This window comes from Artibeus jamaicensis, unplaced genomic scaffold, assembly GCF_021234435.1.
Source record: "Artibeus jamaicensis isolate MK-2021 breed Jamaican fruit bat unplaced genomic scaffold, CSHL_Jam_final scaffold_461, whole genome shotgun sequence".
Taxonomy (NCBI): domain Eukaryota; kingdom Metazoa; phylum Chordata; class Mammalia; order Chiroptera; family Phyllostomidae; genus Artibeus; species Artibeus jamaicensis.
In genome coordinates this window covers 5206694-5219280 of record NW_026522045.1, presented here as the reverse complement: position 1 = coordinate 5219280, position 12587 = coordinate 5206694, and the positions used below count along the sequence as shown (strand labels likewise).

At 39.3% G+C, this 12587-nt stretch overlaps 1 protein-coding gene across 1 annotated transcript; it reads left to right on the top strand.

The window, feature by feature from the left end:
* The first annotated feature begins 294 nt into the window (after positions 1 to 294).
* Positions 295 to 11718, top strand: XKRX (XK related X-linked). Its single transcript, XM_037131028.2, has 3 exons — positions 295 to 1740; positions 4428 to 4696; positions 10100 to 11718. Exons 1-3 carry the CDS (start codon positions 1406 to 1408, stop codon positions 10843 to 10845), a joined length of 1350 nt encoding a protein of 449 aa, XP_036986923.1. The 5' UTR covers positions 295 to 1405; the 3' UTR covers positions 10846 to 11718.
* Positions 11719 to 12587: the final 869 nt, after the last annotated feature.

Sequence of the window (12587 nt, the reverse complement as noted above, 5' to 3'; positions counted from 1 at the left end):
TCCTGGCCTCATTTTGCAAGTGGAGAAATCAAGGCATATAATATGAGCTTTCACTGTCTGTGGGCTAACCTTGAGTCTTGACACCCCCCCCCAGCTTTTTCTATCTTCCCTTTCCTTCATAGGGCCAATAGGGCCAATCGCCTCCTAGGTCTTCTCCCAACCCCACCACGGTATTATCTGGAGGGCAATAGGACCTAGGGAGGCTCTACCCTGAGGCCTGGAGACACACCTGCCTAACTGCGTGGGCTGAGCGGGTGTGGGAGCAAGCTAATTCTGGAGGGCGGGGTAGAAGTGGTTGCCTGCTGTTTTCGGGGAAGAGGATAGCCGTGGCTCCCTCTGGGTCTGGGAGTTGTGGTGAGAAGTGCTTCTGAAGATTGGCCCAAGCCTTTTTTTGTCTACCCCTCCACATTCAAAATCCCGCGCTGGAACTCACAGGCTAACTTCGCGGAGACCCAGTTGTCCCTCCCATTTCGCCAGCCCCTGTCTTCAGTGCCTCAGTTCCCAAAGCTACCATCCTCTCACAGCTGAACTAGGACCCCGGCAGCAGACTGCACTCAAATTCAGCGACATCTGCCCGATCAGGTTGGCGCCCCCATGCATCGTGCTTCTCACAAGTAAAGTTTCTTCATGGGAAAGAAACCCCTCCATCTTTCGCTGTATCAGGCGCTATACTAATCCTGTAGTGCACAGGTTCAGTTTTTTTCTCCAAAGACTGCGCTCAGGGATACGGTTGTTGCTTTACTTCTCCGGTCAAGCTTTCTTGGGGGTGGAGCTTGTGGAACCGGAGGAATGTTCCTGAGAACCCTCCTTTGAGAGTGGGTCTTGAGAGAGTACCTGGCCAGGCAGCGAGCTGGTGGCCACAGGCAAGCAATAGCTGTGCCACCTAGATATTGAACCATTCAGGTTGTGCCCCCTCTACTACCCATGCTCAGTTCTCAGCTAATTTGAAAGGGCACGTAAGTCAGGTCTTCTGGAGAAGAGTTGCTGAGAACTGGTGCACGATCGTCGAGTGGCTATCCTTTCGTCTGGAAGACTAAGGAGTTGTCCGCAGGGAAACAGTGGTCTCCATGGTCCTTCAAATGCCTGGAACTGGACTTTGGATGGGGTGCTAAAATGCTTGCTTCTGTCTTGTCCAAGTTTTACAGCACGTATATTGATGATTGGAATCCTGAGCCAATCAAGAATCAAGTTCAAAGTGGTACTCCTGGGCTCTCCATCCCAGACTCCAACAAGTCTAATTTGAGAGTAGAAGAGAGGCTTTTCTTTCTTTAACTAGTATATCTCCACTTGGAATTAGCCTTGAAAGGTTCCTAACCAGTATTTGGACTGCAGTGACTACAGGTTTCTCTTAGAAGGTGGGGAGAAGGTTCTCTGAAGACCAGACCAAAACTACAGAAACTCGACAATGGAACGAGTTTATGAAATTCCTGAGGAGCCAAGTGTGGATCCGATTTCATCCCTGGAGGAAGATATTATCCGTGGGGCCAACCCCCGGTTTACCTTTCCATTTGGCATCATTTTCTCCACCTTTTTGTACTGTGGGGAGGCTGCATCTGCCTTGTACATGGTTAGATTCTATCGAAAGAATAGTGAGACCTACTGGATGGCATACACCTTTTCCTTCTTTATGTTTTCATCCATTATGGTCCAATTGACACTCATTTTTGTCCACAGAGATCTGGCCAAAGACAAGCCTTTATCATTATTCATGCATCTAATCCTCTTGGGACCTGTTATTAGGTGAGTAAATTTTCATCTCCTCTCCTGTCCTCTCCCTGTCTCACTCCGTTCCTGAACTTGTACAGAGAAAGATGAAGCTAATATTTACAAGACTGATACTGTGCCTCTGAGTGATTCTCTCATTCTCTCCCACTCTTGGCTTCCCTGCCTACCATCTGAAAAAATCTTATATGAAATCTGAAATGCCACCACAATGAACATGTGCCATGTACCTGAATTCCAAATGTGTGTATGCTACCATTGATAAGACTTCATTAGACAATGTTTTCTATCTGGATTTGCATCATGAAAATTGGCATGGGACCAACTGATGTGGTCACCTTTTTCACATAGGCCATACTTAGCTTCAAGAGTGTGTTATTTTGACTCTGCCTTTTAGATGCTCTGTAAATTGAAAGAAAGTTTCTTTCCCACTCCATGCCTTCTCACATTCAGTTTCTTTACCCTGAACTGCTTGGGCTTATGCGGCTTGCATTTAAAAATTTCCTGGAGACATTTGAAAATATTTTAAGACATCTGTGGTAACCCCCAACCCACTGTCGTTCATTTTTTTCTGTCAGTTCATTGGTGTCTTGTGTATCTCTTTGTGTCTTTCTGAAGTAAAGGTACATGGTTAGAAGGGACCAAAGAAAGATATTCCATTTGGATGCTGTAGCACAAAATAACAGCATCGAGTCCTTCCATTCAGGTTGCATTGATGGTATAAGAATGTGCCTTATCCCAGGGAGACAGGCATCTGTGTCAGCAGTCACATCTGGACACCATGGGATTTTCCATATAGGGAGACATTGCAACACTTATGAGGTCAGGAGAAAGGAATGGACCAAGTTTGTTTTGATTGCAAGAGAGGCAGAAACCTACAGTCAGCTGAAGAAAATGGGTCAGAGTGCTGATGTTGTAATTGCAATGGAAAGATATCTATATAGAGATAGGCAGAGTCTGAAACTCATTAAGGATGGAATTCTCCCTTAAAAAATGTTAAACAGTATATGTTTAAACAGGGAGCAGTTGATTAGGTTCCATCGGAGAAAATATGGGATATCAACGGAAACAGTGACCCTGAATTCAGGAGACCTGGTATCTAACCCTTCTTCTGTCACTGACTGTGTACATGGCCTTGTTGAAATCTCTGAAACTTGTAAGTAAGGCAAACACCCCTACTTAAAACAGTAAATGTCCTTAAGAAGAGAAGCGTTAACAGAATGCCTTATGCCACTGTCTCCTTCAATATTTTATTCAGCAATAGCATTGATGGACTTGGGTTAAAATCTAAAATCTTTTGTTGGAAATTCACTTAGGAATTTTCTCTAAATAGGAATAGAATATTACTTTTTTCCTCTCTGTTCTCTTCTTCCATCTTTTTCTCTCCTGCCTTTTAGAGTTTGTCCCTAGAAAGTGGATGTGCCAAACTACACACTTCAACTGGCACACGAGAACCAGTCTCAAAGGAATCCTATGGAGAATGGCAGCCAGCACATGTTCCTCTTGGGAGCCAAAGGCCTAGAGAGCATATACATCACTGCTTGTCTTTGGTCTATTTTTTAAAAATTCCACTGCTGTTATTATTCTCTCCCCCTATTATTTCTCACCCTTTAATCTTTTCTTCTTTCTCACTCTTTCACTTACTCAACAAGTAACCCTTTATCAAATACCCATTATGTGTTAAGGGTGGTGGGCAAGATAAATATCCACACCCCTCCATGCTTTCAGTCTGTCAGGAAACATGGCTTAATTTTCATCCCAACTGCTCTTACTTATTATAAGAAATAGTCCACAGTTTCCACTCATTTCAGTGTGAATAGAGGAAGTGTTCCAAATTCAGGTGTTCCAAAACAAGAAGTTCTAGTGGCTTCTCTCCTATTCATCATGCTAGAACTTCAAATAACTTCTGATTTATATGGGGGACATGGGAGGGGTACAGCAGGGAATGTGCTCTTATCACTAATTCAAGGGGCATAGGCTCTTATGAAGATGTTTTCCTCTTTGTAAAGAAATAGTGGAGTTTAAAAGCTGTTGACCCCAAACAGGTCAAGAGGCCCCAAAAGTAACCTGGAGAGAGATTTTTTGAGGTGCCCTAGGTAAATAGTACATTAATTTCTGAGCTATCAAATATTTTAAGAACCTTTGTTGCTCAATGGCTTTTCCATGTATATGAGAGTTTTTTTTTCCAGATCCTCTTCAAGACTTTTTGGCTGAGACATACATAATCATAGTTGTGGGTTTTGTCTTGAAAAAGCAGAACTCAAAAGCCCCAGTTATGGAGCTGAATGCTTTGAATAAGGAACACTTTATCTCAGGAACTTGAGGTGTTATATAATAACCAGGGCCTTTTTAAACTTCATTATTCTCTCACAACACATTGTTTTCTTAATATTTTTGCATTTAAGACACTTTTTAAAAAAAATCATAGGCTTATTCTTAAGGAGATAAAGCAATTCCTTAACTCCTTAAAGAAACGCTTCTGAAATGGTGTTCTTAGGTCGGTGGATGATTGCCTAAAAAAAAAAAAATGGATTTAGACTCAAGTAAGGCATGATCAACTCTTCGACTCACAAAAAATGAGTATAATGGGAGAGAAGGAATGGCAAAAAAGTGGCATACTTCTCTGAGTTATTTTCTTCCATTCACTAAAACCTCCCTTCCCAGGATAGCTTTAGTTAAGTTCCCGTGATGCTTTACTTCTGCAGATGTCTGGAGGCCATGATTAAGTACCTCACACTGTGGAAGAAAGAGGGGCAGGAGGAGCCGTATGTCAGCCTCACCCGAAAGAAGATGCTAATAAATGGCGAGGAGGTGATGATAGAATGGGAGGTGGGACACTCCATCCGGACCCTGGCTATGCACCGCAATGCTTACAAACGTATGTCACAGATCCAAGCTTTCCTGGGTTCAGTGCCCCAACTGACCTATCAACTCTATGTGACCCTGATTTCTGCAGAGGTACCCCTGGGTAGAGGTGAGTGGGGTCAAGATGGGGGAGGGCTCCACTTAAATCAACCATCTTAGAAATCTAAACCTGAGCTATCCAATACAGTAGCCAACAGCTTCCTGTGGCTATTAAAATGAAAAATTAAAGATTTACACTGTCAGTCACAATGGCTATATTTCAAGCGTTCAATAGCTACATGTGGCTAGTGGTCACTTATTGGACAGCACACACATTACAGAACATTTCCATCACTACAGAAAGTTCTATTGGACAGCACTGGAAGGTAGTCAAGGAACTTGGGGATCCAGACATCTCAAGTCTCCCAGATTTCTTTAACTGGGATGTTATTTAGACTAAAAATGCCATACATAAACCCTCTCTAGGCTAGTAATAAACCCTCTCAGAAGAATCTAGTAATACCAGTAGTCAGTAGAACATTTTTACTAGCTCAGAGTGTTTAAATTATACTGGGGATTTTTTGACTGTCTGTTTGTTTGCTTGGTTGGTTGGTTTAGGGGTGACTATATTTAAATAAGAGGTTCCCAAATATTACTGATCATGAAGCTCCTTTTTAAAATTGCATTTTCTACTAAGACCTGAATCAATCTGAATTTGGGGAGGGTAGGAATCTGTATTTTTTAATGTACTCTGTTGATTCTGCTCAGCCACACTTGGGAGCCAGTGATTTAATCACTTTTCCCAATTCTAGTGGGGAGAAATTTCTAAAATGGGTGTGGATTGAATACTGATGAGCGTCAGGCCTAGTCCCAGTTCTGACCTTCTCTGTGATCTTCAGAGGAAGTTACCAAAGACATCTCTGTTTTAATTTCCCACTTGTAAAAGGGATCCTAAAATGAGTAAGACCTTCAGCAGAAGATGAAATGTGAGTCAGTGTTTTCAAAGTCAAGATACGATATTGTTAATGAGTTTTAATAGTTTAGGATTAGCCGGCTTGGGCTGGAACTGGTATAGCTCTGGGTACAACTTTGGACCATTTCCTTATTATTATTATATTGCTGACCCTACTTGGCAAAGCCCCATGTCTCAAATAAATATAAGAAAGAAACTTTCCCTCTTTTGTATTTTTCTCCACTAAGAATTATTTATGAAGTTCTATTAGTCTTGAAGCTTTTCAGAAATATATGCAAGAAACAATTTACCTCTGGGGAGTGGAAATGAGTCAGCCAACTTTTACTTTGTACTTTATACCCTTCTATATGGTTTGAATTTTTATCATTATCATGTTTTATTATTTTGATCCTTTTTAATGTTATTTTTATCCTTATTACTTAATTATAAAAATCTAATAAATATTCATAACCATACAGAATATATATACATATAAAAGAGGAGATGTAGTTTCACTTCTCAAAGTTAATCTTCTTTAATCATTCAGTATATATCCTTCCAGACTTCATTTTACTATGTAAATGTGTACATACATACAACATATATATGTATGTATATTTTTGCAAAAAAAGGACTATTAAACATTCTATTCAGCAACATGCCTTTTTCAAAGGTAAGCCCTTGGTATGTTTTTCTTCAACAGTTACTTATATATACATACATATATAATAACAATAATGATAAATACAAAATATATATATTTCCCTGATATGAACTGGACCATTCTTTCTTAATTCCCTAATCTTGTATTGGTAAGATTAAAGTTTGTTTCTATTTTTTCCATGCAAAACATTTCTAAGTATAAACTATGCTCCAGTGAACATCTGTGTACTGGAATGAGACTTTGTATGATAAAGTCTGAGCAGTAGAATTGCTGGGTAAAAGGATATGCATGTTCAAAATTTTATCAGTACTGCCAAGTAACCCACCCAAAAGGTTGTATAAATTTATATTCTCACCAACAGTATATAAATGTGCCTGTTTCTTCATATCTTAAACTAAATATTATTTAATTGTGTAAATATAAAATAACTGATTTTAAAGAAAATGCATTTTTTATTATGAATGTAGAGGAGCATCTTCTCATGTTTGGTCATTATGTTCTTTAAATTGCTTGTTTATATGTTTTACTCTTTTAGTGGCTTTATCTTTTTATTTGTAGGAGCTATTTACTTATTCTGCCTAATAATCCTTTCTCTACTGTGGACAATAAGTATGTATATATGTATACATTTGTGTCACGTTTTTTCTTTGTGTACATACACACATTTTAAACATATATGTGCATGTCATGCATGTAATGTGTGGCACACATGCAATGCATGCATAAGATAATATACCTGTATCTTCGGGCATTCTGAGGGATTAGGTTTTTATGTATTTAAATTATTGCTTTTAGAACTTGTGCCTTTTTTATAAAGGCTCTCTCGCAAATCACATGTGATAGAGCAATTTATGTATTTATAGATCTCATTTATTTATTTTTAGACAAAGAGGAAAGGAGGAAGAAAAAGAGGGAGAGAAACATCAATGTGTGGTTGCCTCTCTCACGCTCCCTACTGGGGACCTGGCCTGCAACCCAGGGATGCGTGCTGATTGGGAATCAAACTGGTGATTCTTTGGTTCGCAGGCTGGTGCTCAAGCCACTGAGCCACACCAGCCAGGGTTGATAGAGCAATTTAGCCTGATCTTCCAAATAGATGATTTTCCACAATCAATTTGTCTATTCCCCCACCAAAAAACAAAAACAAAGTAAACAGTAATGACAAATGAAATAACATTTCATTGAGGCTGTGATTTGGATTATATTAAATTATTTAGGCTGCTTTGGAGGAAATTTACATCCTTATAGGATCAATTAATTTCACGTTAGAAGATAATATATCTCTTAATTCAGTAAATATTTTAAATCACTTTATTGAGATATGATGCACAAACAAAAACCCCTACCCATTTAATTTATACAACTTGAAGAATTTGGAGATAAGTATACCTCCATGAAATCTCACCACAATCTATGCCATTAGTGTGAAAGAATAGTTATATTGCTATAGGACTTGCACATTTTTGTAAGGCTTATTTCTAGGTGTTCTATCAGTTTTAAAATCACCTGATTTCCAAAGTGTCAAGGTAGTGGCTAAGTAAATGTGCCCACTACCCTTTTGGAAACAGGGGATGGTGATGATGATAGGAGTTAGCAGATAGCATTTACTATGTTCCTGGCATTCCTCTAGGGAAATTTAATTATTTTATTTGGTCTTCACAACAGTTCTATGAGAAAATTGTTGTTGTTGTATCCATTTTACAAATGAGGAAATAGAAGCACTGAGAAGTTAAGCAAATTCCCCAAAGTTCCATAGGTAATAGGGGGCAAAGACTGGATTAGAATTCAGGATGTCTGCCTTTAGAGTCTGTGTTTCTAATCATACTACTATTCAAAGGATGTAAAGAAAGCTTTTTCAAGGCCTTGTTTTCAATTTTTTCAGTGATTTCTCCTATTAAAAACTTTATGACAATGCCATCTCTTTTTAATATTTTGTAAATTTTTTTGGTTTAACTTTCCTCCTATCTTCTCTTTGTTACCCCTCTCCTAATCCCTTTTTCTGTTGGAGGTTATCTAGATTAGCATAGATGACCAAATTTACCATCAGCATTATGATCTCTCACGGCATGAATCTATTTGTAGGGAGACAAATGGAAGGTATTTTTACATTTATTGGAAGCATCAGGCTTTCTGTCTTTTATTACAACTACTATCAATAAATGAATTCTAATTTAAGGGAAAACATTATCACACTTGGATAGATGTACATACACTATGACATTCTAACTCTTGAACATCAAGTCTTGAGCATGGAACTGAGAGTGGTTTATAAAGCTAAGACTATATGAAATAATTATGTTGCACACCTTAAACTAATACAGTGTTATTTTTCAGTTACATCTAAATAAAAATGGGAAAAAATATAAACTAAAGCTAAGAATAGACATTTTTTTAAAGATTTTATTTATTTATTTTTAGAGAGGGGAAGGGATGGAGAAAGAGAGGGAGCAAAACATCCATGTATGGTTGCCTCTCACATGGCCCCCACTTGGGACCTGGCCCACAACTCAGGCATGACTGGGAATTGAACTGGTAACCCTTTGGTTCGCAGCCCATGCTCAATCCAATGAGCTACACCAGCCAGGGCAGAATAGACATTTTAAGAAAATCTCCCATTGCAGTCTTTGAGATTCCAACACTCTACTTAGAGTTGAAAAATATGTAGAAAACAAAGCTGCACATCCTTTTGGGACTGTGGAGATGTTTTCACTTTTCTTGCAGATTATCTTGACTGCTCTAGTTCCCTAGCTGTAGCGTTTTTATGGAAACAGAAAACTCTAGCTGGTTTTTTTTTTTTTTTTGGACAAGTACCCCTCAGGCCCCCTTATTCTCCTTGAGAGTACTAGACTTTCTTTAGGTACAAGTATCCTTTGATATAAAGGAAGAAATGTAAAGGACCTTGGTGTGATCTATAGTTGAGATTTTGTATAGCAGGTCAGAAAGTGTTCTAACTCTTCAGGCCCCTACTCTAACATACAGTGGTATGGATGTTGTAGGCAAAGAAATGAAGTTTTTTTTTTTTACAGTTTTCCAAGTCTAGTCTTCCAAGCCCAGTTTTTTTTCTAGACTTGGAAAACTTAACACTACACTGGAGAAGCCTATTTAGCATCTGAAGAACCTGAAGCCATTCTGTAAACACCTTCTCTGCAAGGCTCCTTAGTTTTGTCTTAACTCCCAAGCGAGGAAGGCTCCTTCTGAGTTGGATCTGGACTTGGAAAACCAGACTCAGATCCCCCGTAGCTCAAAAGAAATGAAGTTTTTATATTTTAAAGCATTCTGCTGGAAGTTTGGCAATTCCTAAAGTATACCAAAGCATTGGAGTGACAAATTTCCAGTATACATTTTGATACATTCTAAGAAGTGCCCACAAACAAGATTAGTTTGTTGAAGAGGATACATATCAAGGAAAAATCTGTAAACAAAGGAATTCTTTGTGAATCTCTTAAGACTGGATTTTTTCAAATGTCATTTTTTTTCTGCCTTTTTCATTGTTTGGTCAGAAGCCTGTTTCAACAGATAGGTGCTGTCCTATCTCTCTATATGTACTGTGCTGGTGTTAGTGGCCTCTCAATGCTAGTTTTCAGACCCACTCTTTTTTAAAGTTCACTGTGTACATTTATATGATTATTAAAGTGATACAGTATATGTTCATCATGGGAAATTTAGAAAACAGAAACAGAAAAATGATTTTAAAAATTGATAAATCCCTATTATGAAAATACATATTTTAGTTTATTCTTTTCCATTTTCTTTCTGTACATGCTGTTATTTACATAGCTATGTTGATAACATGAGTTTGCTCTTAACTGGGGCCCTCAAGTCTTACCTATCATCTCTCTGGATGTTTGGATCAGAATATAAGCTTCACCAGCATTGACCGAATGCCTATTTTTTGTTTCTTTTTTCCCTTCTTACAGCTGTGCTAATGGTCTTTTCCCTGATATCTGTCACCTATGGGGCTACTCTCTGCAATATGTTGGCTATCCAGATCAAGTACGATGAATACAAGATTCGCCTTGGGCTGCTAGAAGTCCTCTGTATCACCATCTGGAGGACACTGGAGATCACTTCCCGTCTCCTGATTCTGGTGCTCTTCTCAGCCACTTTGAAATTGAAGGCCGTGCCTTTCTTATTACTCAACTTCCTGATTATCCTCTTTGAGCCTTGGGTTAAATTTTGGAGGAGTGGTGCCCAGATGCCTAATAACATTGAAAAAAATTTCAGCCAGGTTGGCACCCTGACAGTGCTGATTTCCATCACTGTCCTCTATGCTGGCATCAACTTCTCTTGCTGGTCAGCTTTGCAGTTGAAGTTAGCAGACAGGGACCTTGTTGAAAAAGGTCAGAACTGGGGACATATGGGCCTGCACTATAGTGTGAGATTGGTGGAGAATGTCATCATGGTCCTGGTTTTTAAGTTCTTTGGAGTGAAAGTATTACTGAATTACTGTCATTCCTTGATTGCCTTGCAGCTTATTATTGCCTACCTGATTTCCATTGGCTTCATGCTCCTTTTCTTTCAATACTTGCATCCACTGCGCTCACTCTTCACCCACAACATAGTGGACTACCTCCACTGTGTCTGCTGCCACCAGCACTCTCAGGGCAGGGTTGAGAACTTGGAGCCATCCTTTGATCCTGAAGAAGGGCAAAGCATTGTCTGATTCTATCTTCTGGGTATTTGGAAATGGGTTTAATGTGACCAAGAGCAATTGTGTAATTGGAGATGATGAGGCTCATAGGTGACTGCCCACCAGGAGATTTTCTTGAGTTTTCTGGTAAACCTTTCAGAAGGAAGAGCAACCCCCAAATAGGTTTTATTTCTTTATGATCAACTGCTATGTTTGGGCACAAGGGTAGCTACCACATATCCAGAAGGTTCAGAGATGCAATTTACAGTTCCCACACAGGTCAGCTGTCTCACCTCCCTACAGAATAACTTAATCTCCATGCCCCTTAGGCTCTCTATGATCTTCTAGCTCTGTTCATTTGCTTAAGGTGTGTTACCGAGCTTTCCCTGGGCTGAGCTGAAAGCCCAGAACCCGACCAGAATATATTCTGACTGATCAGAGGATGTGACCACTTACCACTTATGGATACCCCTCAGGAAACAGTCTAACTAATTTGGAACCTATAACTGTATAAGTGTGGCTGGGGTCTTTAATTCCAATGGGAAACTCTGGTTAAAAAGAAAACCCCAACTATTAAAAGAACTTCTCCCCAAACAAGTTAGCTCTTCATTAGGATTTTACTAGCAATCATTCATCAAGGACCACTCTTTTCAGTGGTCCATTGTAGGCATTCCTTGAGGATGTAGTGCAGAGTAGGATTCCTTCAGGGCATATACCAGAATGATTGTTTTTCTCAGGGTCCTGCATGGGCCTGCAGCTTGTACAGAGGAGTAATTGAGTAAAACCTCTCATTTCGTGCCTCATTATCAGGGATTCTCTCCAACTTTGCTTTTCTGTGCTTTTGGCATTTTGCTACTTGATATGAACCTCAGCAAAGCTGGACTGTAATTAAAATGTTCCTAATGTGTGGAGAAATAAAGATTTTATTATGTCTTCTACTGTCTTGAATATTTTGTTGATTTGGTTTTTTTTTTTAAGGGAGAGAGGGGTAATAATAGCTGGGACATCACCTTCCTGTTGTTTGGGATTGGGATGGAGGCTGACACTCCAAGGTATAGTGGAGGCAGAGGAGGGAAACCAGATCACAGTAAATCATCTAACACAAGATTTTATTTTCTAACTAAGAGTATGTTTATCACTCATATCCCCAATGGATGAATGCAGGTCTCCTTTTCTCATGTACCTCAATGTTTACACTTCAAATTATTTGGGTCTTTTGATGGGGATGTCACTTGTATGCCTCTAAGTTAACAAAAGAATTGAGGTTACTATAACACTGCCTACTGGGATCAAGAATCCTGGCATTTACCTAACTTATGCTTGCCCCTCACAGACCAGGTAAGTGAGAAGAATTCATTAGTACCATGTGTTTTTTTAAAATTTTTAAAAGATTTTATTTATTTATTTTTAGATGGGGAAGGGAAAGATAAAGAGAGGTAGAGAAATATCAATGTGTGGTTGCTTCTCGAGTGCCCCCTACCAGAGACCTGGCCTACAACCCAGGCATGTGCCATGACTAGGAATAGAACCAGCGACCCTTTGGTTCAGTCCCAAGCTCAATCCACTGAGCTACATCAGCCAGGGCTGTTAGTAGCATATTTTAAAACATGCAATACCTGACTATTTAGTACCACATTTGCTGTAGGAATTGTGAATAGTCCAACCTAAGACTTCTCATTCCCATCTTTTACTCTTGAGATCATGCTAAAAATTGATCTTTAGCCATTTTCCTTCCTCTTATTCAGTGTCAGGACATATTGCAGTAACTCCCCCTT